At 29.9% G+C, this 23,927-nt stretch overlaps 1 protein-coding gene across 2 annotated transcripts in view; it reads right to left on the bottom strand.

Moving 5' to 3' along the window:
• The window catches only part of Hyccin (PI4KA lipid kinase complex subunit hyccin), a 45,804-nt gene that overhangs the window by 10,560 nt on the left and 11,317 nt on the right, over window positions 1-23,927 (bottom strand). For both annotated transcript variants that reach the window (XM_035371829.2, XM_035371830.2), the window contains 7 exons: window positions 18,198-18,332; window positions 18,041-18,085; window positions 17,860-17,940; window positions 12,867-12,988; window positions 10,090-10,185; window positions 6,838-6,990; window positions 95-182 (listed from right to left, as the gene is read on the bottom strand). In XM_035371829.2, the coding sequence (XP_035227720.1) occupies window positions 95-182; window positions 6,838-6,990; window positions 10,090-10,185; window positions 12,867-12,988; window positions 17,860-17,940; window positions 18,041-18,085; window positions 18,198-18,332 (720 nt within the window). The remainder of the gene's footprint in view (window positions 1-94; window positions 183-6,837; window positions 6,991-10,089; window positions 10,186-12,866; window positions 12,989-17,859; window positions 17,941-18,040; window positions 18,086-18,197; window positions 18,333-23,927) is intronic.

Here is a 23,927-nt window from a genome sequence, read left to right as displayed (position 1 = left end):
TTTTATCAAAATACATATAAAAATCTTTCACCTTTTGTGTTCAGAATCATCAATTTATTACCCAAAATTTATGTACTACAGATAATTTAATTACCAATAATACATCTGATAACATTTCATGCATGGCTCTGCTGTGAAGTTCATCCAATGACTGCAAACCTATAGAGGCTAAACCATTGAATCTGAAACCAAATAAAACTATTGTAGCAGAAATAAAAAAACTTTATACAGAAACTCATTACATATAAATTTTTATTAGAATAATAGAATAACAGAATTTCAAAATCTACTAAAAATAACATCAAATGTTTCTTATAAGAAAATTAATAGAAATTTCCCCCTTTTTTAATATGAAACCTAAATATACAATCAAATCTCTTACAATTTCAACCTTCTAAATGAGAATTTGTTAATAAAGATAGAAAAATATTTATTAAACTAATCCAACAAATATTAAATTAAAAAAATTTGTTTTCAAAAATAATTTGTTATAAATTTTCTTTCAATTTGGTTTTTGGTTTATTTAATTTAATTATGGCAAAGCACACTAGGGCTATCTGCCTAAGGGGAGGGATGCCTTTGTGGAGGACTTTCTAAGGGAACTGGCACGTTACACATGGGGGAAAACACCCATGCAGCTTTCAATTTGATATTAAGAATAATTTATTTAACAATCAACATTATCCTCGAATTTAATATTTTCTTTTTTAATTACAGAAAAATTTAAAAAGATTTGACTTAATTTTATGTTCCATAGTATGCATACTGGGGGGTGGGCAGAAACCATACATCAAATCACGTTTCTTAACCATTTGACTGCTACGTGGCGCAAAAGCGCTGCGTTCATTTGTCTCGAAAACCACGAAGCAGTTAGTTATTTTAGAATGCACTCGTGTTACAAAGTATGCGTAAGGTCAGACTACGTACGTTCACACCCACGGAGCAACAAAGACACACTGAAACTCGCAGCGCAATCGCGGTTCAAGACAAATGAATGCAGCGCTTTTGTGCCGTGTAGCAGTCAAACGGTTAATATTTTGTCATTTGTTATGAATTTCCCAAGTTAAATAGAAGCATCTGACTTTTAATGTTTTCTCGATGTAGCATTATATAAACAGGAATACTTTTCAAACCTGCAATCCGATTAATAAAATTGTGTTTACTTATTAAGACAGTTTATTTTGTGCCTTTTTACATGCGATACACTTTGCAAAGTCTCTTTGATGTTTTACAAAATAAAGTATACATACAGATTGCAAGCCCAAATCTGTAACATACAAATTGCTCTCCCCTCAGTTCTTTGGTACCAACCAATGTTCTCAGAAGCAACTAATATGATGGCCACTCAAACTTTTGAGAAAGAGCTAAATACTACAAATTTTAACTAAATTTTAGGTGTGTTCAAAGCAGTTTTTCTCCAACATCAATTCACTTTTATAAGCATATTTCCCAAAGATTAAATGTCTCAAGCTATTCACTTCTTGGAATTGATGAAAAATATGCTCTTATGGTCTCATCTTCAGAATGGAAATGAGAGCCACGTAAATTTTGTTTCAGATAAAAAAACAGCCAAAAGTCATACTTTATAGCAAGATCAGGAGAACAGTATGGATGTTCTTCTGGTTTGATGTGTTTTTGGTCAAGAAATTCTGCTGATAATCTTGCTGACTGAGAACATGGATTACCATGGCAAAGCACAAGTCCCTTGACACTCACTTTTTATAAAATAGCTGGAAGGAGGTTGGTATATCAGTTACTGTAACTATCTTCTTCCCCTCTAACATGATAGCTTTGAGCATTAATGTACTTCTGGAGAAAATGGCATACATTACTGTTTTCATTGCACATTATCTTTTTACCACTGTTAGTTTGAGGTCATCTCAAAGATTTATACTTTACATTATTAACATGCTGGAAAATCAAAAAATTGTATGCAATGAATATGAAAGCCAATGTTCTATACGGAATTTTACATCCATAATGCTTTGTTAATCCATAATCCATAATGCTTAAGTCACAGAAAATTATAATGCTCTCACTTCAGCTCCTTTTTTTTCTACCTATATTTATTGCATGATGGATAAATTGTAATTGTTGTTACTAATTATTGTCTGCAGACAAATGAAATGTTTTTTAGGACATATTGTCTGCCCATCTCAAAACTTCAGAGCTAGTCATGTACATAAATATCACATACATTAAGCTCCTCACTCCTTCCCTAAAAGAGGATAGTTCAATACTCCCTTCATAGGAAAGTAATTGACAAGCAAATTTTCCTTTAACTTTCTTTGGAAAAGAAGAAATTTACCAGGTCTATAAACTGCATGGTTCTCGATATGCTTATAAAATAAAATAGGACTTTCTTGAAATGATATACCAATCTTTTTTCGTAGTTTCATTTTGCTTCTACAATTAAGTCAACCATCAAATTTCGTAAAGACCTAACAAGTGATTTAAAAAAAAAAAAAAAAAAATTAAATTTTATTCTGCAGTTTTAACAAAATTTAGTTCATATTTAATAATATTTCATCATCTTTGTTTTCTTTTTGTATAAACTGAAGTCCAAGAAAAATTAATTTTTCTCACCAGTTTAATAAACAATTAATTTTTATGGAATTTTTTAAAAATTTTATAACCCGTACAAATTTTCGTATCATCTTAAAAGTATATATTTATTTAGATATATTCTCAAACCATTAAGATTTTTTATTCCACTGGGTTTGGCAATGCACTATTGTTAAAAAATTTCAACAACCAAGTCAGCATAAAATTCAAACTTGACATAAGATTATGCAAAGCAATCTCACCAAATTAGAAATATTTGCTGTTCTTTGCTATTGAGATCTGCACTTTTTTCACAGGACTTTATATATATAAATGAAACTTCAATAGTGAATAAGAAGTGCTAAAAAATGGAAACATTTTCCTTTTGAGTAATAATATAAAAAAAATCTGAAAGCTTTCAGATTTTACATTACGCACAAAGGGACTTTTTTTAACCCTTTGCATATTACTTTTATTTATTAAATATCATGTTCTTTGCACTTAAAACATAAAATTCAATTCAACAGCAATATCGCAAAGTAATTTTAAAATGAGCATATATTTAGAATTTCTGATACACAGTCTCAGGTGCTGGAGATAATTTTTTTTTTTTTTTTTTTTTCTGTACAGTGTTGTCATTGCTCATTTTGAAATCATTGATTTCTTTTAATTAAAAATTTGTTAAAGTGTTACAAAATATGAAATCGATAATACAAAAAATTCCAAATTAGGGCTCCCAAATGCCCATATTCAGGGGAAGATTACGTTATTCAAAATTCGATGGCTCTATGTACTGTTGTTTTATCACAATGCGAGAAACATACATACATTTATGCAGATTCTTCATTATTTAATTTCTTTAAATACTACACAGTGCGATAATATTTGGTGGCAACGATTTCAAAAGTAATTCGTCGTTTAAAGTGAATCGACACAAAATGGCAAAACAAAATTAACAGAACTTCTGGGCTAGGGGGAAAAAAAAAAAAAAAAAAAGAAAATCTGAAAGGGGCTTTTTTTTTAACGTTTTGTGGGTTACCTTTATTTATTAAATATCATATTCTTTGCACTTAAACCATAATATTCAATTCAACAGCAATATCGCAAAATAATTTTAACATGAGCATATTTTTATAATTTCCTATGCACGGTCTCGCACACTGGAGATAAATTCCCCCCCCCCCCTGTATAGTGTTGCTATTGCTTGCTTTGAAATCACTGAGTTTGTTACTCAAAAATTACACAATATGTGTTACACAATATGAAATCAAAAATAAAACAAATTCCAAATTAGGGCTTCCAGATGGTTATATTCATTGGAGGATTACATTATTCAAAATTTGATGGCTCTAGGTTCAAAATTTGATCATTGATAAGCAGCAAGAAATATAATTATATACATAACCGTTTTATTGTAATGTGAAATGTGAGAAACATATAATTATGCAGATTCTTCATTACTTAATTTACATAAATATAACATAGGGCGATAATATATGCTGGCAATAATTTTAAAAGTAAAATGGACATTTAAACTTTTCAATGCAAAATACCAAAACGAATTTAATAGCCTTTTGGGTTTAAAAAATAATGTAGATGGGCTATGTACGGCTTATCTTCAGGGAAATTTTTTTTTAACTGGAGTGAAAACTAAGAATGTGGCTTTTATATGCAGGAGAATGTATTGAAGTTATACTTAGCACCATATTTTTCATTCTTATTCTTTGTGATACTTTTTGCTACATTTCAAATTAGGGCTCATAATTTGCAAAAGACAGCTGTATCATCCATATAAGATTTTATTTATAAAACTGCTGGCGTTGTAGACATAAACTTCCAGTTACGAAAGTGATTTAAGTGACATAAATTTTCATGTTTTGTCAATTTTAAAAATTTAAATAAATAAAGTAATAAAACAAAATAAAATAAATTCAATTTAATGCAAATTACAAAATCTGACTTTTTATACGCTACCACAGTTTCTATACTTATATTTAGGAAAATTTTACATTTTTTTTTTTTTTTTTTATAAAACAACAAAAATTGAAAGTCATATTTTAAAATCAGAGATCATATTTAGGGACTATATACAAAGTGAAGAATGAACTGTTTGCACTTGTACATACATAAAAATGCAATACCTGTTTAGAAAGAGGTTTTTGATGTTAATTGATTAAATGTATTTGTATACAGATTTTCATGAAAAGTATTTCATTTGTATACAGACTGTCATCAATATTAATTTTTTCAAAAAAAAAAAAAAAAAAAAAAAAAAAGGGGGGGGGGATATTTTACTTGTAAAAACTTATAGAATTCGTATTCTAGAAAATAATGCTGTAACATTATTTGCATTGAAAAAAATAGTTAGATAATTTTTTTGTAAGATTAATTAGATCATGATTCTGAAGTATTTAATGCATTTTAGCATTTGAAAACTTTTAAATTACTTGCCTGAATATTATTTTGGCATACCAGTGGTAACAAAATTATAACTTAAAGAGAGTTATTTACACACTAGTAAATCACAAAGGAATATCACTAAATGGCATTTGAGGAGAAAATGAACTTCAAATTATTCTAATTTATTCGTTAACTGAATATTCAAGGCAAAGTTACACACTAGTAAATAACAAAAGAATATCACTGAATGGCATTTGAGAAGAAAATTAACTTCAAATTATTCTAATTTATTTGTCAACTGAACCTTCAAGGCAAACGGAAATGACAACAAATATCCTAAATTTTGAAATTAATATCTTGGTCAATTTTTTTCACATGGAAGTCAAACTTTTTAAAAATATATTGAGTATAAAATTATCCTGAACGTAAGAGATTAGGAGACCATATAAAAAGTTAGATTTCATAATTTTATATAAAACTGATTTCAGGTGCGATAGTAGATCAATTTCCTCATGACGCACCCTGGAAATCTATCTTGAAACAGCTAAAAGGTACTACATCGATAAGCAGCAAGAAATATATATATATATATATATATATATATACATAACTGGTTTATTAAACTTAAAAACTCATAAACATGAATGGTCAGCAGTCAGAACTATTACAAGTGTTGAATTTATTGATTTATGCTAATTTTTATTTTCATCGTAAAAAGCACATTTTCCCTTAAAGTTGGCTTTTTTCGAACAAATAAGCGAACTCGAAAGAACACTTTACAAAAATAGATGTCAGAATTTAAAATGTTTTATTGTTATTATATATCTGTTCGATTCCAATGAACAGTTATTAATATTAAGTTCACAAAAGTTCCGAATTTGCATTATATTATCTACACTTTCCGTTTCTTCATCTCTAGAGAAGTTAGACAACAAACTGTCATTACTTCCACAAACATTTAGTGCGTAAAAGAATTCCGTAAAACCTAACCTTGAAACCAGTTGTTTTGCAATTCTAACTTTACTGGATTACTAGCGCCATCTTTCTGTTAGAAACATTACACATCAAACAAGCAAAAAATTGGCAAATCACTGTATTAGACTAGAAAAAAATGTTGCCCGAGTGCCATTTTGGGATGCACACCCTTTGTAATCCCTGTTAAAACTGCCTTTTGCGTTTTGGATTATCATATAGGACGAATTTTTCATCTCCAGTAATCAAATGATCAAAAAACAGTTCTGTATGGTGTCGTTGAAGCAATAAGTTGCATATGATGGATTCATTGGCTTTGTTCTCTTCGAGCAGATTATAGAGGACCCAAACACCTGCTTGCTTATTTTTCCATTCTGCTTTAAATGTTCTTGGATGGTCAACCAAGGTTGGTTAAGGGTGTTTGACAAGGATTTTCTTCTACATCTGCCCTTAGCATGCCGTTGTCCAATGCTGTTGGTCTTCCTGATTGATAGGAGTCAGAGAAATCAAAATTACTGGATTTGAACTTGGAAAACCATCCATTTGGCATTTACCAACATCTAATGCATGTGGATAAACATTACAAATGTTTTTGGTCGCAACTGTTGCGATCAAAAACAAATGTATGTGTACCCTTGCGAAACTCAGAAAGCATACAATGCCACATATGCACTTCTGGTATTTGGTTGGGAAAAAAAAAAAAAAAAAAAAAAAGAGTTTAATATTGAATTACTTAGAAGTGAGCAAGTCACAATAACCTTAAATATCATAAATATGAATATGAAAGTAAACATAAAAATTTTATGTTAAACATGAAATTTATTGGTGTAGTTTATACTGCATGAATAGTTATACCTTAATATGTATATCAGTTTACACCTCAATATGTACAAATATAATAAATTTGAACAGGAAACTTACGTAGCAAAATACACTGCATGAATCATTTCTAACAGAAGGGAGGAAGATACGGGAATCCTAGCTATTGGACGAGGGTGAGGATTATTATATCCACTAGAACATTCACTTCCATAGTTAGGCCTATTTGCTCTATTAAAACCTTGTTTGACAATTCTGAAATGTGAAAAATACAAAAATAAAACATTCATCAATACAAAGAGTAAGTTATTGTTACTAAACAATTACACTGGGTTGAGTTACTTAGCAAAGTACACTGAAGGATAATTAAGCAATAAAATAAGGTTTTATTACTTAATTATCTTCTAAAATTCTATATGAAACTATGTAAGGCAGATGAATTTTTTTTCTTACTGTGTTACATCTTGAGGTCTAAGTTAAAGTCTTCGAAAACCCTAAATTTCACATAGGAGAAGGAGAATGATGGTACACGACATATATATACTGCAGAATACAGTACAGTCAAAAGTCTTTAATCCGGACTCATCACGACTTTGGCGATTCCGGATTATCGGTTTTTCCGGATTACAGATCATCAGTTTAAATCTGGTAAGATGGCATGCAGAAATTATAAAATTAATTTAAAATATGAAACCATAATTTATGAAATAAAAAGCAATTATGATCTAAAGGGTATCAAAATTTACAAAAAAAAAAAAAAAGCTGAATATTTGTTTACTTTATTAAACATTTCTTTCAACGCGTGCATGCGTAAAGCACACGTTACGCACAGTCGAAATTAGAAAATTGCAACCAGAAAACTATTTGATGTATATTCGTGATGAGGAATTTGATTTAAATCATATCAAAGACGGAGTACATCAAGATGAAATACTACATTTAGTAAGAAATTATAAGCCGAATAAAATAAAAACATCTGCTCTGAAGATAAGGATTGTGCTGACATATATGCGTGCCGCGACATTGCGCGCCCCCCCCTGCAGAGCAGGGTGAAATTGATAAACAGATTTCGGAATGGTTAGAGAAACTAAGAATACACCTTTATCCATTTTTTGCAGCAATTCCACTTTTTTTGTTTGATGGACATCGAAACATGCTTTCGCTTTGTAGATCCTTTGGCAGCTCCAGAATCGGAAATTCTTTTTGACATAATCGAAAGTTCAATCTTACTTTTATAAAATTGCTCTAACAGTCTGCAAAAAACAATAAGCCGGATCCAGTTAGAAGATAAGGAACAATGCAATCTGCAACATTAACTGAAATAGATAATTAGATAACTTTAGCTTAGTTTATACCGTCCGTTATACATTCAACGCGCATGCATACATGTATTATGCACATGTGTAAAGGTATTGTGCGTTTACGCATGCGCAGAAAGTTTGTAACTTTGAGATCCGGATTATAGATCATTCAGGATTATGGATGACCAGATTAAAGACTTTTGACTGTATCATTTATGAGTGTACTTTAATTAATGCTACCCCCCAGTATTTTATTAAACATAATTCATTCACAAAACGTTACTGTATTTATATGTGTTGCATGAATAATATTAGTCATAACTTTTCATATTCTCTAAATTTCACTTAACTCGAGGTTTTGTAACGGATTAAGTATGTGGAAGGGAAAAAGATTACTACACTGGGACAGGGAAAGTTGAAAGGGCTAGCTGCTGCATGTAGGAATCTGGCAGCATTTTGAAGAATTGTGATAAAATATTAATATCCCAATAAAAAACTAAAATCTTTAATCTTCAGGAAAGAATCTCATAACACATAAAAAAAAGTTAAGTCATACCCTGGAATTGCATTCAGTCGTCACTGAGTAAAACTCACTAAGTTTCAAACTAATGTATAATCTCAACAGATCACATCAAATTATTGCCATTCTGGAATACTTTTGAAAAATTAAGTTACTTGAAATTAATATTGATGATAATGAATCTCAGTCTGCTCGCAGTGTCGATTAAATAACACAAACTTTTTTTTGTTATTTGAACCATTCTTATAAGAGACGGGGGGGGGGGGGATTGAAAGTACAAGAATGATCTCATTTGGAGTTACAGAAAAATGAAAAATTATCCTGAATATTAGTTATTGTGAGTCTGCCTTTTAAAGCTACTATTTACATTAAAACAAGAAGGTTACTACTAGAAAAGAATTGATATATACTATTCCAGCAATAGATTAGGATCTCAAAGATGAATCAAGTTGGAGAAAGGTCTCATAACTATGGCAAATTAGAAGAATGTAGCTATTAAAAGGAAAAGTGAATATATATATATATATATATATATATAATATTGTTTCATAGGAAACTAACATAAAGTTAAATAATTCTCTTGCACCATTGCTGCAAGGAATGAAATTTGAATTTAACAAGTGCAAAAACATTATCTCATTCATATAAAGCTAATTAAAGTTTTAAATTGTGAAAATTCAATTGTAAACAAATAAATGATTAATTATTGCTGTGAACTAATTTGCAACATCACTCAAATTCAGAAAACATACGTAAATTAAGTGCAAGCATCTTAATACATGAAAAAAAAAAAAAAAAAAAAAAAAATAGTCTTAAAAAAATTCTTTAAAGTGTTTAGGATTATTTTATAATAATTATTAAATTCTTTTTTGTCATGTGTTAAGATGTTTGCACTTAATTTACTTATGCTTTCTAAATTTGAATGATATTACAAATTAGTTCATAGCGATAATTTATCTTTTATTTGTTTGCAATTGAATTTTCATAATTTAAAATTTTAATTAGCTTTATATGAATGAGATATGCACAGATATAAGCACAATGAAAGCAAAAATTAATTTTATGCAAAAAAAGATAAAGAAATAATAAATGCAAATATTAAAAAGATTAGAAAATTAAAACTTAAAGGAAAAATGCTATACAAAAGGAAAATTTCAAACAATACGTCAAGGAATTAAATTACTTCAACCTACATATATTTCAGGTATTCATATATTAAAACAGATTGCAAATGTTTCTTCATATGATTTTTTTTAATGATTTGAATTCCATACATGGATCAAATAAAAAGCTTATTAACAAAAATACAATTAAATGCTGGATAAGAAAATGCTAAAAATAAACAATATTAATTACAAAAACTGTCATAACTTACAGAATAACATGATTTACAATTAAGTAACTGTTTGTTATCAAAACAGCATGCAAAAATATAAAAACTGAAAAATCCACAAAAGAATAAAGAAATTCATGTATGCATATTAAAAAAATCAAAAAGATGGATTATTTAAAATATGAATATAAGAGCAATACCTGGAACACATCTTGCAAACAGACATATGAGAAAATGTTGACATGTTACCAATGTATTGATTATACAGCCACATCAGAACTGTCATAACCATCAGTCTAAAGACATTAAAATGGACAAATGCATCATTTGCATACAAGGCTACATGATAACATTATTAAAGAAAAATACTAATATTTATTCAAATGAATACAAAGAAATTATTAAAAAAGGATTAAATACTTGCTTACATATTTAAAATTTTTTTCACTTATTCACAATGTCTGTAGTTTCCAGAATAAAGGAACTAAAGACATTTTTCACAATACATTATTCTTTCATGTGTAACATGCTGGCAACTTCCATATGAACACTTTTAGTGACTATTCTGATAAAACTGTAATATGAAAATGCAATAAAACCATAATACGTAACAAGTACTAAAAAGTACTTGCATATCATTGCAACCCCTTTGTAGAAGTCTTCAAATTTTTAGAATGCACCAAAATCTTGAGACCAGGTTCATAACTAACTATACGTCAACCAACCATGTTCGTAATAATCCTTCAGTTGAGCAACATCCCCATTTTTGAATGCATTCTTCATATCCGTATGTTACATTCTTTTATATGTTAATATTGTATTTCAAGCTCTTACATTTTTAATTAACGAAATGTGATATTTTTACCTTAAACTCAATTTTAAAATATGTGCTTGTGGAATTTGCAAACAATGTAAGAAACTGCAGTAAAATTTCTGCAGGAATATAGCATCTTGTCATAAAATCTCAATAGGGAACAACTGCTTTGAATCTGTAGTTAAAGTAATCACCACAGCTTCTACCAGAACAAGAGAAATAAAAACCAGCTTGTAAGTAGATTTATTGAATTGATTTTCAAAATAAATACTTGATTAGAATGCAAAATATGTATGTAATAATTTTTATGAAGATTTGCATCATTATTTTTCATGTGTAAAAAGTTGCCAGTGGTTATGTTAATATTCAAGTACTTACTAAAATTAATCACTAGAAAGGAATAGAACTGAAATCTGAACTTCCTCACCGTCAACATAAAAAAAATTCGACTTTTCTTACAAAATCTACAAATGGGAAATACATACATACATGTCTGCATGAATGTAAGAAACGAAATATACTATTGCATTTCTTATGGATTTGTGGATTTGGAGTGATTAACGACAACACTTGATAAAGAATAAAAACACAATTTATTAACCAGTACTACTCAGGACAGCTCCAAAAACATGTTTACAGTTGTCCAAAAATGACGACAAACACACTGAAAATATCAGCAACACAGCCTCCAGGTTATCGGCTATAATGGCGAAGACAGGTTCATGGCAAAGCACTAGAGTACAACTTCCGACTCGGTTCGGTCGTTCTTGGAACTCAACATACTCTCGAGACTCTCCGCTCTATAATTCGTGATGCACTCGATAGCCTCAACAATGCACCAACTCACGATACACTCAACACTAGACTACTACTCCGCACACAGGCAGGGCTTATATAGCTTTTGGCCTGCCTTCAAGGACATTCTGGGCTAAACCAGTAAAAATTAATTCCAGGATGTTCTCCATCTGTCTATGGCATATCGCGAATTTGGTTGCAAATGGGCGGTTTTGCACCAAATCTGGCAATCCCGCCTTCCCTTGCTATTTTTTTGCAACCCTAAACATTTTCTGCAAAGAAGCTATCGTGCAGAAGCTGGACATTTTGTAACAATGCAAATCAAAATCTTTTTTAATATAGCTTCCATTTTAGGCCTCTGTATAGTTTTTCCCTCAGTTAGGATTCCCGCCCCCCCCATTTTGTGTGCATAATAATCCTTTACAGCTTCTTATTTGTCTAAAGTAAATTTCCTACTAAAATAATTAATTTTGTTTCTTCCATATTTTGACTTTAAAGTACATTTTCTTAAATGCAATAACTACTTTTGATTTACAATGTTTTCTAAATAGCAGTGCTGCATTTTCATTAGTTCAAAATTTATTTAAAATATTTAATTAGCCTACTATTTTTATATTTACCCTATGGTTGCTTAAGTTTCTAGTTTCAAGAATTTTTATTTCCTACTGTTGTTTATTTTTACAATCCTATTTGTTTTAGGGTCATGCTGGAACAGATTGATATCTTGACCAATAAATTAAAATAAAAAAATCTTGTACTTCATTGAATTCTTTTAAAGCAAAATTTTTATGGCTTTCAATTAGAAATTTTCATTTTAAATTAATCTGAATTTTTAATTTTTATTTGGCACTTTCTTTTGAATTATTTCAAGAATTTATAATCCTCCAGATATAATTCAATAATGTAGCTCTGCTGAAAATTCTTCAGCTGCTCCTTGAAAAAGACCAAAGAATTTTCAACAATTGATTATAGGATTTTTATTCTGATATTTTTTAATCATTTTGTTTTTGTTTCAGTTATAATGTCTGTACTTCCTATTAGATTGCTGACCTCGTATTATATATATATATATAATATTATATAAATTGGATTGTATTATTTAATTATGGCAAAGCACACAAGGGCTATCTGCCTAAAGAGAGGGATGCCTTCGTGGAGGACTTTCTAAGGGAAACTGGCTCATATACACATTACACATGGGGAAAACCACGAAAACGGCCATGCAGCCAGCCCGTTCGCATATATGATATATATAATATCATGTATATGATATATATATAATAGATATTATATAAATGCAAAGGTAAGTTTTGTATCTTCCACATATTCTAAATCTGAAACACAAAACATCAAAAATTTAATACATACCTATTACTAGCATTAATTTTTTCGACTTCAGGATATGGCCCTATGGTAACCATGCGGCTGTCAGCATATTCTAATGTCGACAGAGCTCGTTCTGATAAAACAGTATGAGAGAGGCTCATTGGCTGTAAAATATTTACAAGATACATTTTAATATTTTAATAAAATTATTTCATAGATATATTGTTGTGTTGATATTAACTATATTTTCAGTTAGTTCAAGCTAGCAATTAATTTCAATCTAATTAAACTCTAAAATTATGTTAGTCCAGGAAAAGCTATTTTAAATAATTTCTATCAAATCAAAAGTATTGTTATTTTCAGGAACTCAAGGTTTGAAGCACTTGCATTATTTCAAAATAAACCGACTTTAAGTTATAAATGTTTAAATTTAATCAGTTGTTTACCTCAATATTTAACAATTTATTTAAATTATGTAATTCTTCACTGGTTGTTAAATATCTAGGGGCTTTATTCAGTCACATTCACTTCAAAGGAATTCAACAACTGGCATTATTTCTGCAAAATTTTTACATTTTGGTACTTTTTGATTATTTGCTCAAAGGAATTCACCAGACAATGCACTATGTTTGACAGCACAGGAACCCAGGTATGCGCAAGTACACAGTTCATGAATGCAGATACCATTTTTTTTTTAATTCAATGTTCTCTGGTTAGTACTTGTTCTGATTGTTTCATGAGCTTGTACTTTCTCCTCCATTGTAAATAAATTATTTCATAAATTAGAGTCATAATGGGCCTGCAGAATTTGCCAGCTGATAAAAATTTTTATTCCATGAAGCTATAATTTGTAAAATATCAAATCTGATCACCAATGGAATATTTTGTGCAGTTGTGTTTTCTTATTTTAAAGTGAAAACTAATTCATGTACATGGGGAAATGACAGTATGCACAGACTTCTGTAATTATCTGACGTTTTTTGATGCTAAAACAGATCATTATGTACATGGGAAGATGAGCACAAGAAAGTTGTTTTATTATAAATGTTTTCTTTAATTTCTAGTTTTACAAATTGGTTGCTGTGTTGTGAAATCCTTAGTGGGTCATAAATTTTCAAAATGGCTGTTGCTTTTCACATCTTTGGTTGGTGGAAAAGTAGTTGCCAATGATTGCCAACCTTTTGGGAGTGCTGGGCAGATAATTAGAAAACACACACACACACACACACACAAAAAAAAAAAAAAAAAAAAAAAGTAATTACTTAATTATCTTTTTTAACTGATCTGATGAATAAAGATTTACATAATTTTTGGAATTTTGGAGTTCAACTTTTATTAGAAAAACTAGCAGACTGTGGATTACAAATAACATTTTCAAATTTAATCAAACCAAGGTATACATGAAAATGTGTAAATGGTAACTATAACACAAATGTATATACGTGGTAAAACCTGAAAGATCAGTGGTAGTTTCAATAGTATTTTATGCAAATTAAGCCTAAATACATTTTTCTGAGGCTGCGGATGTTGATATTTGTTTTCAAATTCAGCGTAATTTTATTTAACAATATGTTTCGAAGTCTGACGTCCAGATGAAGAGGTACTTGATATCTCTAACTACTACACTGAAGGGCCAGGGTTCGAATCCTGGAGAAGACATGAATGTAATTTGTCCGTGCCAACGGTGGCCCACCTATTAGGTGTCTCCATTATAAAGTGACTACTGCCACGGAACCGAGATAGCGGCCAGTGCTTATAAATGGCTGGACCCTGCCACTGGGAAAAAATAAGTTTCAGATTCTCACCAATATTTTATGTTTCTAAATATTATTTTCTTATTTTTACCTTCAGCATCTAACAACATTTGATAACAAAACCTTTCTGCTAACCATTCCTTGAAGAAACTTTATTTACAGCTACTTACAATTCATTTGCTTACAGAAGAACATTAATAATTTTTTTTCTATTATTGCCACAACATCTCAATCAAAAAATAATAAACATAAAGTAAAAATGCTGTGCCCTCTTGTGGCCAGCAACATGAAATTGTAACACCATGCGCTGTATAGCGGCTATGATAAGTCTTGGCATCATGTTGCTAAAATTTCCTTGACTTCAGTTTTGTAATTTAATGTAATAACTTTTTCTCAATATCAATAAAAGAATTAGCAATAATAGAATAGAATAAAGTGTAATAACATAACATGTCAATTATCCTAACCTGAAACAAAAAAGTTGCCAACAGCAGCTGTTTATTTAAAAAAACTGACATTAAAAAAATTTTTTTGACAAGCAATCTCATGGTTTCTTCAACATCAGAATATAATTTCATATCATAAATAATATGTTTAATGTTTGGCAATGCTATTTTTATTTCTTATTTTGTAAAATTTAAAATTTGTTTATTAACAAACTCTACAATTTGAAGGTGAGCAGCGGCAACACTTTTCGAAATAAAGCAGATTTTTCTCTTCTGTGACTGTTGCCATTTGGAAAAATGAGCAAAGAAATTAGTATTTTCAGAGTTTTTAATTAATATTTCTGTATAAAGATGAGAATGGTCGAAATGGCTTTCCATGAAGTTTTGGAATTCAGAGGTACCTCTCTTGAAACTCAACTCCCCGCCGTTACGGAGAAGGTAACAGATAGATAATATGCATAGCTTTTAGTAGATCAGAGTTTCCTAAACTGTGAGTCGTGACTTGCAGCAAGGGGTCGCCAAAAATTTTAGCAGTTTTGATATTTTTTTAACTTATTATAATAATTTTATAATTACCAAATACTTTTACACAATGTATATGAAAATATCACATTATTCTATGTCTTAAAATCAGAAATTAAAGCTAATGGCCTAAAACTGTAATAGTTTATTACAGTACAAGTGAAAAAATTGATAGTTTTACTCATGCATGTGTCAGATTTGCGCAATGCTTATGGGGTCCCACAAAATTTTCGAAAATATTAGGGGTCCTGAGGTCACGAAAAAAACTCAGTGATAAAAAGGGGTCGCGACTGAAAAAAGTGTAAGAAGCCCTGGTATAGATAATTATTTCATTTTGAATGTTTATATTTTACTGCTTTGTTCTAACACTTTTGCAATATTTTTTATAATGATCACTAAAAATCAGTTTTAAAAGTCAAATCTGAAGTTTTCTCAGTCATCTTTCTTCAGGTATGGTCATTTCTTCCTGAAAAGTTTTCTTTTTTCTTGGCAAGATTCAAATGGCAAACAGCATTTGACAGAATTTTGAGGAAAGTTATTTGGAAATTTATATGATTACCAAAAATAATTAATTTTAGCTCGACAGATCAAAACTCATTTTCACTTTCTATACCTGCTTCCTATTTCTTAGCTTTATCATTCTTATCTGCCATGTTTGGAACTGCTCAATGCGATTTTCATGAGTGATGTCCTTCACCACTTCTAATAAAACTTTGTCTGGGTTCTACATGGCGATGGAAGAATATCACTGTATTTTTATCATTAAGCTTTATTTCTTCAGATTTGTGATGAATTAGTGAGCAGTCCCCAATTTAAAGCTGTCATCCCATTTTAGATAGTTATTTCAACCTATCATCCTCTACTCTTCCACCAATAAAGGGCACAAGCTTTCTAATTAATTTTTTTTTTTTTTTTTTAAATTAAAGGTACTTGCACGTTGTCTCATTGACCATGAAAAGATGGTGAAAAAATCTATTCAAATTGTGCCAACTGTTCCTGTGAAATGCTAATATAGCTGCCACATCTTTATTTAATAAACAATTAATATTCAATGCACTACACTTTTATTAAATTCCACTGTTTTGTTAGGCCCACCGATTTTTACTGGAAGGTCGCTTTTAAACTGCAGGTATGTACTTGTAGTATTTAAAGTAATTATTCCAATATATTATTGTTTTGTTGACCAAACCATGCCCATTAACGCACAACTTTTTATGGTAGTATTCCATAACTTTGAAAATAAATCTATTACTTTCTTTTCTATAAAGGGCAGGTTCCAAATCTTCTCCCCCTTCCAAAAAAATTCAAGAAAAAGTACACAAACTGCTAATTTATACCCCTGATCATAAAAACAAAATGTGGCTTATCGAGATTCAAATAGGACTGTATCAGATGAAAGCACAGATATTACGAGTTTGTTGTGTCATCAAGATTATCCATAACTGGCACTAAGCCAGCCTCCTTAGTTACGGTTTTATGGTAGACAAGATAATATGTACGTACCAAATTAAATAATTACCAAGTAAACAGACATATCCTAAAGGCTTAGAGTCAGAAAATCCTAAAAACGGCATAAATGAAAATACCCACACCTACCTCTATTAATTTTTTTTTTAAAATTTTCTTAAAACTCCACTCATTATAATGCACGAGGGATCTAAAATGCTTACAGGAATAAGTTTTTACGATCACTAAACAAGAAGGCATTTTAACAAACTTCCCTAAGAGTTTAATGGCTATCAATATCTATAAACCTTTATTGCTGAGTTATTCTCATACACCTTTTGCCTGATGATTTAGAATCTGTATCTGGTATCTGCATAAAATGATAGTCTCTAATTCAGACAATAAATAAGTCCATTATGAAATATGGTACTTTCTGATTATCCGCAGCACCAATGCAAAGTCGCAAATTTGCTGGCAACTTTGGCAAACTCGTTGCTAATAATTTTTTGCAAAGTTACTGCATGAAAGGCATGAGCCATTTTCTAAATGGCACTACCCTAAAACTTTCATACAGCATAGAAATGACAGTTAAATTTCAAAGTGCAAACCCACATGAACTTAAACGAATGTGTGTTGCCTGCATACCTGGATTGCCACTTAAATGCATTTGGCATTATTATGGGTTGCAATATAACTATTTTGGTGACATACTATTTTGCTTCATGAATACATCTGTGTGATTTTTTGGTGGGGATGTGGATAGTCAGAAATTTTATTGATGGCTGAAAATTAAGATAACATTTTAATAACCATATTTTTAATTTAAAGAAATTAAAATTTAAGACTTTTAAGAACAAAAAAGCTTACTTCATGATAAATGGAAGGTTTTGAAAGTAATGGGATACGAAAAGACACACAAGCGGATTTCCCAGAAGAATCTGTAACTTCCTGAAAGAGGAAATTACAATGAAAAATATAACATAAATTATTAAAAAAAATGCCAAAAATTCAGTTTAAAAGTCATCAATAAGAAAAATGCATTACATACCAAATTATATATTCCAAGCAATACCACTTCAACACACCGCACATTCTACAAAAAAAAAAAAAAAAAAAAAAAAAAAAAAAGAGAGAGAAAGAAAATGTTACTTTCTTTTCATCTAAATGTAAAATATATTATACAGAATGAGATAATTTATTTTTACTTTTCGATTGCCTTTAGCAACACTACTCAAGTACAGGCCGATAAGACAAGGTATATATTGTCGAGCAAAATTCTGAAGATTTTCCTCTCGTGATCTGTAGAAGCTGAAGAACTGATGACACACAGGTTCCAGAAACTTTAATTAAAAATAAAAACGAAATTAAAATCATCAACACTGTGCAATACCATTAATAATATAACTTGCAACATATCTTTGAGATTCACCCTACGTACAGTCAATGAACAATTTAAACAGATAACTAAAATCTGAAAAAGTTATATTTTCTCCCAGCAAGAGCACTGTTCATTTTTCACGTCTCCATCTTTAAAACAAAAAAAAAAAAAAAACAAAAAAACAAAAAAAAAAAAAAAAAAAAACTAATGACTTTACAAAGTAAAATTTAATACACACCACTAAAACTGATACGTGACCGATTTTCATTTTTTCTTTGTCTGTATTGTCTTATCTTTATCTATTTTCAGATACATTATATAAAAATATTTGGTAGTTACAAAATTATTATAATAAGTTAAAGAAATATCAAAATTGCTAAGTTTTTGTGGCGACTCCCTGCTGCAGGTCCAGTGACCCCAATTGGAGCTGCGACCCACAGTTTAAAAACTATGGATTAGAGTTAGAAATTCATAACTTCCTATCAGTTATGAATTAAAATCTCATTAGAAGTTAATGGAATATAAAAGTCATGCTCTGCTATTTAATAGATTTTAAACATTTATTCTTGGTGGACTTGGTGTATACCATATTTGCCACAGTACAAGATGCACATCCTTTTTTATACACATTTTTCAAGGATAAAACATTATTACTGATCACTAAAATAAATTTATAGTATTTTGAATATAAAGTAATATACATACAAAGTAACACTTTCTAGAAATACCCAATCTATCTGGGAAAAAACAACTTTTAATCTTCTATGTCAACCCAGACATTCATCTCCACAGCTAAATGAAGAGTCACTTGAAATCTCGGCTAATCTTTGGAATATGGTAACAGGTAGTTTGGCGACATTTTGGTAAGACGATAAAGGTTACTAGCAAGGACTTTAGCAGTGTACATGGATAAAGTCAAGAGTGTGCGCAATGCCATTTTTGTGCAATTCTGGGATTTTTTTTAAGTGAAAATATGTTGACGTGTACATGGATGATACCGTGTATGTGCAATTCGTAAAAATGCGGCAAGCAGTGGCCGATTCTGCACTTTCTCTTAATTTCGCACCTAATCTTCGTCATGATTAAGCACTTTTGTTCCATAAAAGTTGTAGCACAAGCGTAATTTGGCTAGCAGATTGTTGGAAAAAAATGTTGAGTGAAAAAAAAGCCTTTACTTCATGAAAACAAAATGGTGCCCCCCCCCAAAAAAAAAAAACTAGCAGGTTGCTGTACTAAGGTTGGTTGCCAAATTTTCGCCAAAAAAACGCCAAGTTACCATAATTCAAAGATTAACCGAAACCTCTTCTAAATCAGCATCTGAGTCCTTGCACAACAAATTGTCCTGTGTACCCATCCAATGCATTACTAATGCCACACTTTTTAAATGATTTAACCACTGTCTCTATTTTCACAACATCCCATGAAGGGGGAAAAAAAGGGAACAAGGGGGAAAGAAATCGCATAACTTTGAATAGAGGAATTTTCTAGAAATGAATATACTGAGTATCGATTTATAACAGGGTTCGTACACATTTCCTTACATGAAAATTAAGGACTTTTAAGGACCATGAAAGAAAAATTAAGGACCTATCAGCAAACAAAAAAAAAAAAAAAAATGAATAGAATAAAGCAATTATCCATACAACCGACTTCATGCTTGTAATTTCACTTTAAAAAACTAACAGAAGTGTGTATTATGCACTATTATTAAATTCAATTTAATACTTACCATAAAACAATTTTGAAAATTAAACTAACTCCCTACTAGTTATGAAGTAGATAACATTAAATTAGGAACATAATTTCTTTAAAAACATGTATAAGTGTATTTTACACTAATAACACTCACTATCTTAGAGATTTACATGATTATTACTAACTTATTTGATATTTATTCAAACACAGTCAACTACTATTATAATCACAATATAAGAATATTTTGCAGATTAAAATAACTGATTTGTAAACATACAATTTATTTCCTTGGTTTTTTGAAAGATACTAGAATAGTAAACAGTACAATAAAAGATACAAAACATTTGTGCATTTTTTAAATCTGAAATCATTTCAGCTATTTTAACATCTAATTTATTTATGTCTATTTCCTTTTCTTTAACTATTCTTCTAAGTTCATTTGCTTTGATAAACAAATCAATGTTCATGCTGGTCTCAGCTTCATCTGCTAAAGCATCTACTTCTTCATTAATATCTTTAATGTCCCTTTGAAGAAATGTTTTCTTCTGCTTCATATAATCAATTTCTTCCTCAATAATATTTCTTTTCCTCTTTGAATTTTCAGATTTAGTTAAAGATTTTTGTTCTTCTAAATACTGAACTTCTAAATAACGAACTCCACTTCTTGCAGAAGCTATTGCTGATCTCATTTCTTTATTAATTTCGATATTAAGAACACCTCCAGAAAATTTTATGTAATCAAATACTGTGCGTTGAAAAATGTACGATGAGTCACTTAAATTTTCAATTTCAATTGCTTTATTTACAGAGAAGACCCTTTCCACAGAGGCCTGTTCATGTGACAAGATAAGAATACTTGTCACAGTGAATACTTGAATAGTGAAAATATAAATTTTTTACTATATATATATATATAATATATATATAGTAAAAAATGTATATTTTTAAAAAATGTATTTATATATATATAATAATTTATTTCCTAAACAGTATTGATTAATTGATTATATTATCTCCTAAGTTTAATTAAAGTAGAATTATTTTAAAAGTGTGCATCCATACTGGTAAGTTATATTTTGAAAGATGTTTTGAAGTAATTTGAAAGCAAAATGTTAATAATGTTTTAACGGGGACTGGAGTTAAATCATCACGAAGAATAATATTACAATTGTAAAAGGAAAAATTAAAACATGTAATTATTGTCATTGATCGGAAATTAGTTGACTTTTCAAGGGGAACAAACCAACTCCCGTTCAATGAACAATAATTGATTTCGTCTTCACTCGAGTTATAAGTTAAAGCCAAACCGACAATTCTAGTCAGGCCAAATATTTCCACGAATAGTTGCTACTCAAAGAACTTATTCTCATGAAGCATTTTAATCAATTCAATTTGGAGTAAAAATCAATTACTGTAGAGAAATCCTGTAAAACTCGAGTAACCGTCCCCGACACTATCATCTTTATGTATTTGAGTACTATATTATTTGTAGAAATTAAACATTGGAAATTGTCATTATGAAATCGAAATCAAAGTAAAGTTGAAATAAACATAGAAGATTATAAAAAAGATAAATAATGCAAACTTTGTAAAAACAAATCAAAGAAAACATAAAAATAATATAAAAATAATAATATAGAAAATAATATAAATAAGATCAGTGAATGTACATGAAGATATAAAGGCCAGAATGGTATTAAGTAACTTACATTCTTTCTAGTGGGGGAGTTGGCAAAGTGTTCTTTTCGTGTCTGACTCAGAAGTGTAGGGTGTCCGAAAATTCTTAGCGGCAGTAGGGGCTTTGAATAATATCAGTCGGTAAGATTTGGGTGAAGTAATTTATGGTAGTGGGTGGGACTTGGAATTCTTGAGGGATGTATTTTGTGGAGTTCTTATCTGAGAGAGACCGTCTGTTAAGATTTTTTCGAAAATACTAGTGAATGGAAATTAATTAATTTCTGGCTAATTGTCGTGTCGCAATGATTAAGAATTTAAGAAAGGAAAAAGGCATTTTCGCTGTCCAAGAGCTAGTAGACAGTCTAAAGGCAGGAAATAGGCCCATTTTTTTAGTAACAGTATAGTAACAGTATATGTCTGAAGACTATTAGCTTTTTACAATATATACAATTGAGTAATTACACTATATACAAATCTTTCAACTGACAGTCATCCAACTTATACCGCCTTCTCAGGTTTAGGAATAAATTATCATATCCCTATCAGTTAAATGATTTAGAGTGAGTATTTAACGCCTGCTCTTTTAAGGCAATGGTTGATAAATTGAAAGGGAATTAGATTATTTTTGAGAATTTTGATAAGGATCAAAATTTCGCGTTGTAAATCTATTGTATCTGTGCATATAGTTTTAGTTCGCTGTATTTGATTAATTATAGTATTGTTAATTACTTTTTTGGATATGTTGGAGTTCCAATTTATTAATTTGTTAGTATTGAAATTGAAGTTTCTTGTTTTGTCAAAAAGTAAAATTTTAAAATTTTTTGTTTTGTCAAAAAGTAAATTTTTTTTTAAAGTAAAATTTTGTCAAAAAGTAAATTTTTTTTTGTCAAAAAGTAAAATTTTTTTTTTTGTCAAAAAAAAATTTACTTTTTGACAAAAAAATTTTACTTTTTGACAAAACAAGAAACTTCAATTTCAATACTAAAAAATTTTACTTTTTGACAAAAAAATTTTACTTTTTGACAAAACTAGAAACTTCAATTTCAGTACTAACAAATTAATAAATTGGAACTCCAACACATCCAAAAAAGTAATTAACAATACTATAATTAATCAAATACAACGAATTAAAACTATATGCACAGATACAATAGATTTACAACGCGAAATTTTGATCCTTATCAAAATTCTCAAAAATAATCTAATTCCCTTTCAATTTATCAACCATTGCCTTAAAAGAGCAGGCGTTTAAATACTCACTCTAAATCATTTAACTGATAGGGATATGATAATTTATTCCTAAACCTGAGAAGGCGGTATAAGTTGGATGACTGTCAGTTGAAAGATTTGTATATAGTGTAATTACTCAATTGTATATATTGTAAAAAGCTAATTGTCTTCAGACATATACTGTTACTATACTGTTACTAAAAAAAATGGGCCTATTTCCTGCCTTTAGACTGTCTACTAGCTCTTGGACAGCGAAAATGCCTTTTTCCTTTCTTAAATTCTTAATCATTGCGACACGACAATTAGCCAGAAATTAATTAATTTCCATTCACTAGTATTTTCGAAAAAATCTTAACAGACGGTCTCTCTCAGATAAGAACTCCACAAAATACATCCCTCAAGAATTCCAAGTCCCACCCACTACCATAAATTACTTCACCCAAGTCTTACCGACTGATATTATTCAAAGCCCCTACTGCCGCTAAGAATTTTCGGACACCCTACACTTCTGAGTCAGACACGAAAAGAACACTTTGCCAACTCCCCCACTAGAAAGAATGTAAGTTACTTAATACCATTCTGGCCTTTATATCTTCATGTACATTCACTGATCATGTTTATTTCAACTTTACTTTGATTTCGATTTCATAATGACAATTTCCAATGTTTAATTTCTACAAATAATATAGTACTCGAATACATAAAGATGATAGTGTCGGGGACGGTTACTCGAGTTTTACAGGATTTCTCTACAGTAATTGATTTTTACTCCAAATTGAATTGATTAAAATGCTTCATGAGAATAAGTTCTTTGAGTAGCAACTATTCGCGGAAATATTTGGCTTGACTAGAATTGCTGGTTTGGCTTTAACTTATAACTCGAGTAAAGACGAAACACTTTCATATTTACGTATTTTTTCAATTATTGTTCATTGAACGGGAGTTGGTTTGTTCC

The sequence above is a fragment of the Stegodyphus dumicola genome, chromosome 2 (assembly GCF_044657685.1).
Source record: "Stegodyphus dumicola isolate Sdum_Otavi_A_Nest chromosome 2, ASM4465768v1".
Classification (NCBI taxonomy): domain Eukaryota; kingdom Metazoa; phylum Arthropoda; class Arachnida; order Araneae; family Eresidae; genus Stegodyphus; species Stegodyphus dumicola.
The sequence above is the reverse complement of the archived record's forward strand: the minus strand, read 5'-3'. Positions and strand labels throughout refer to the sequence as shown.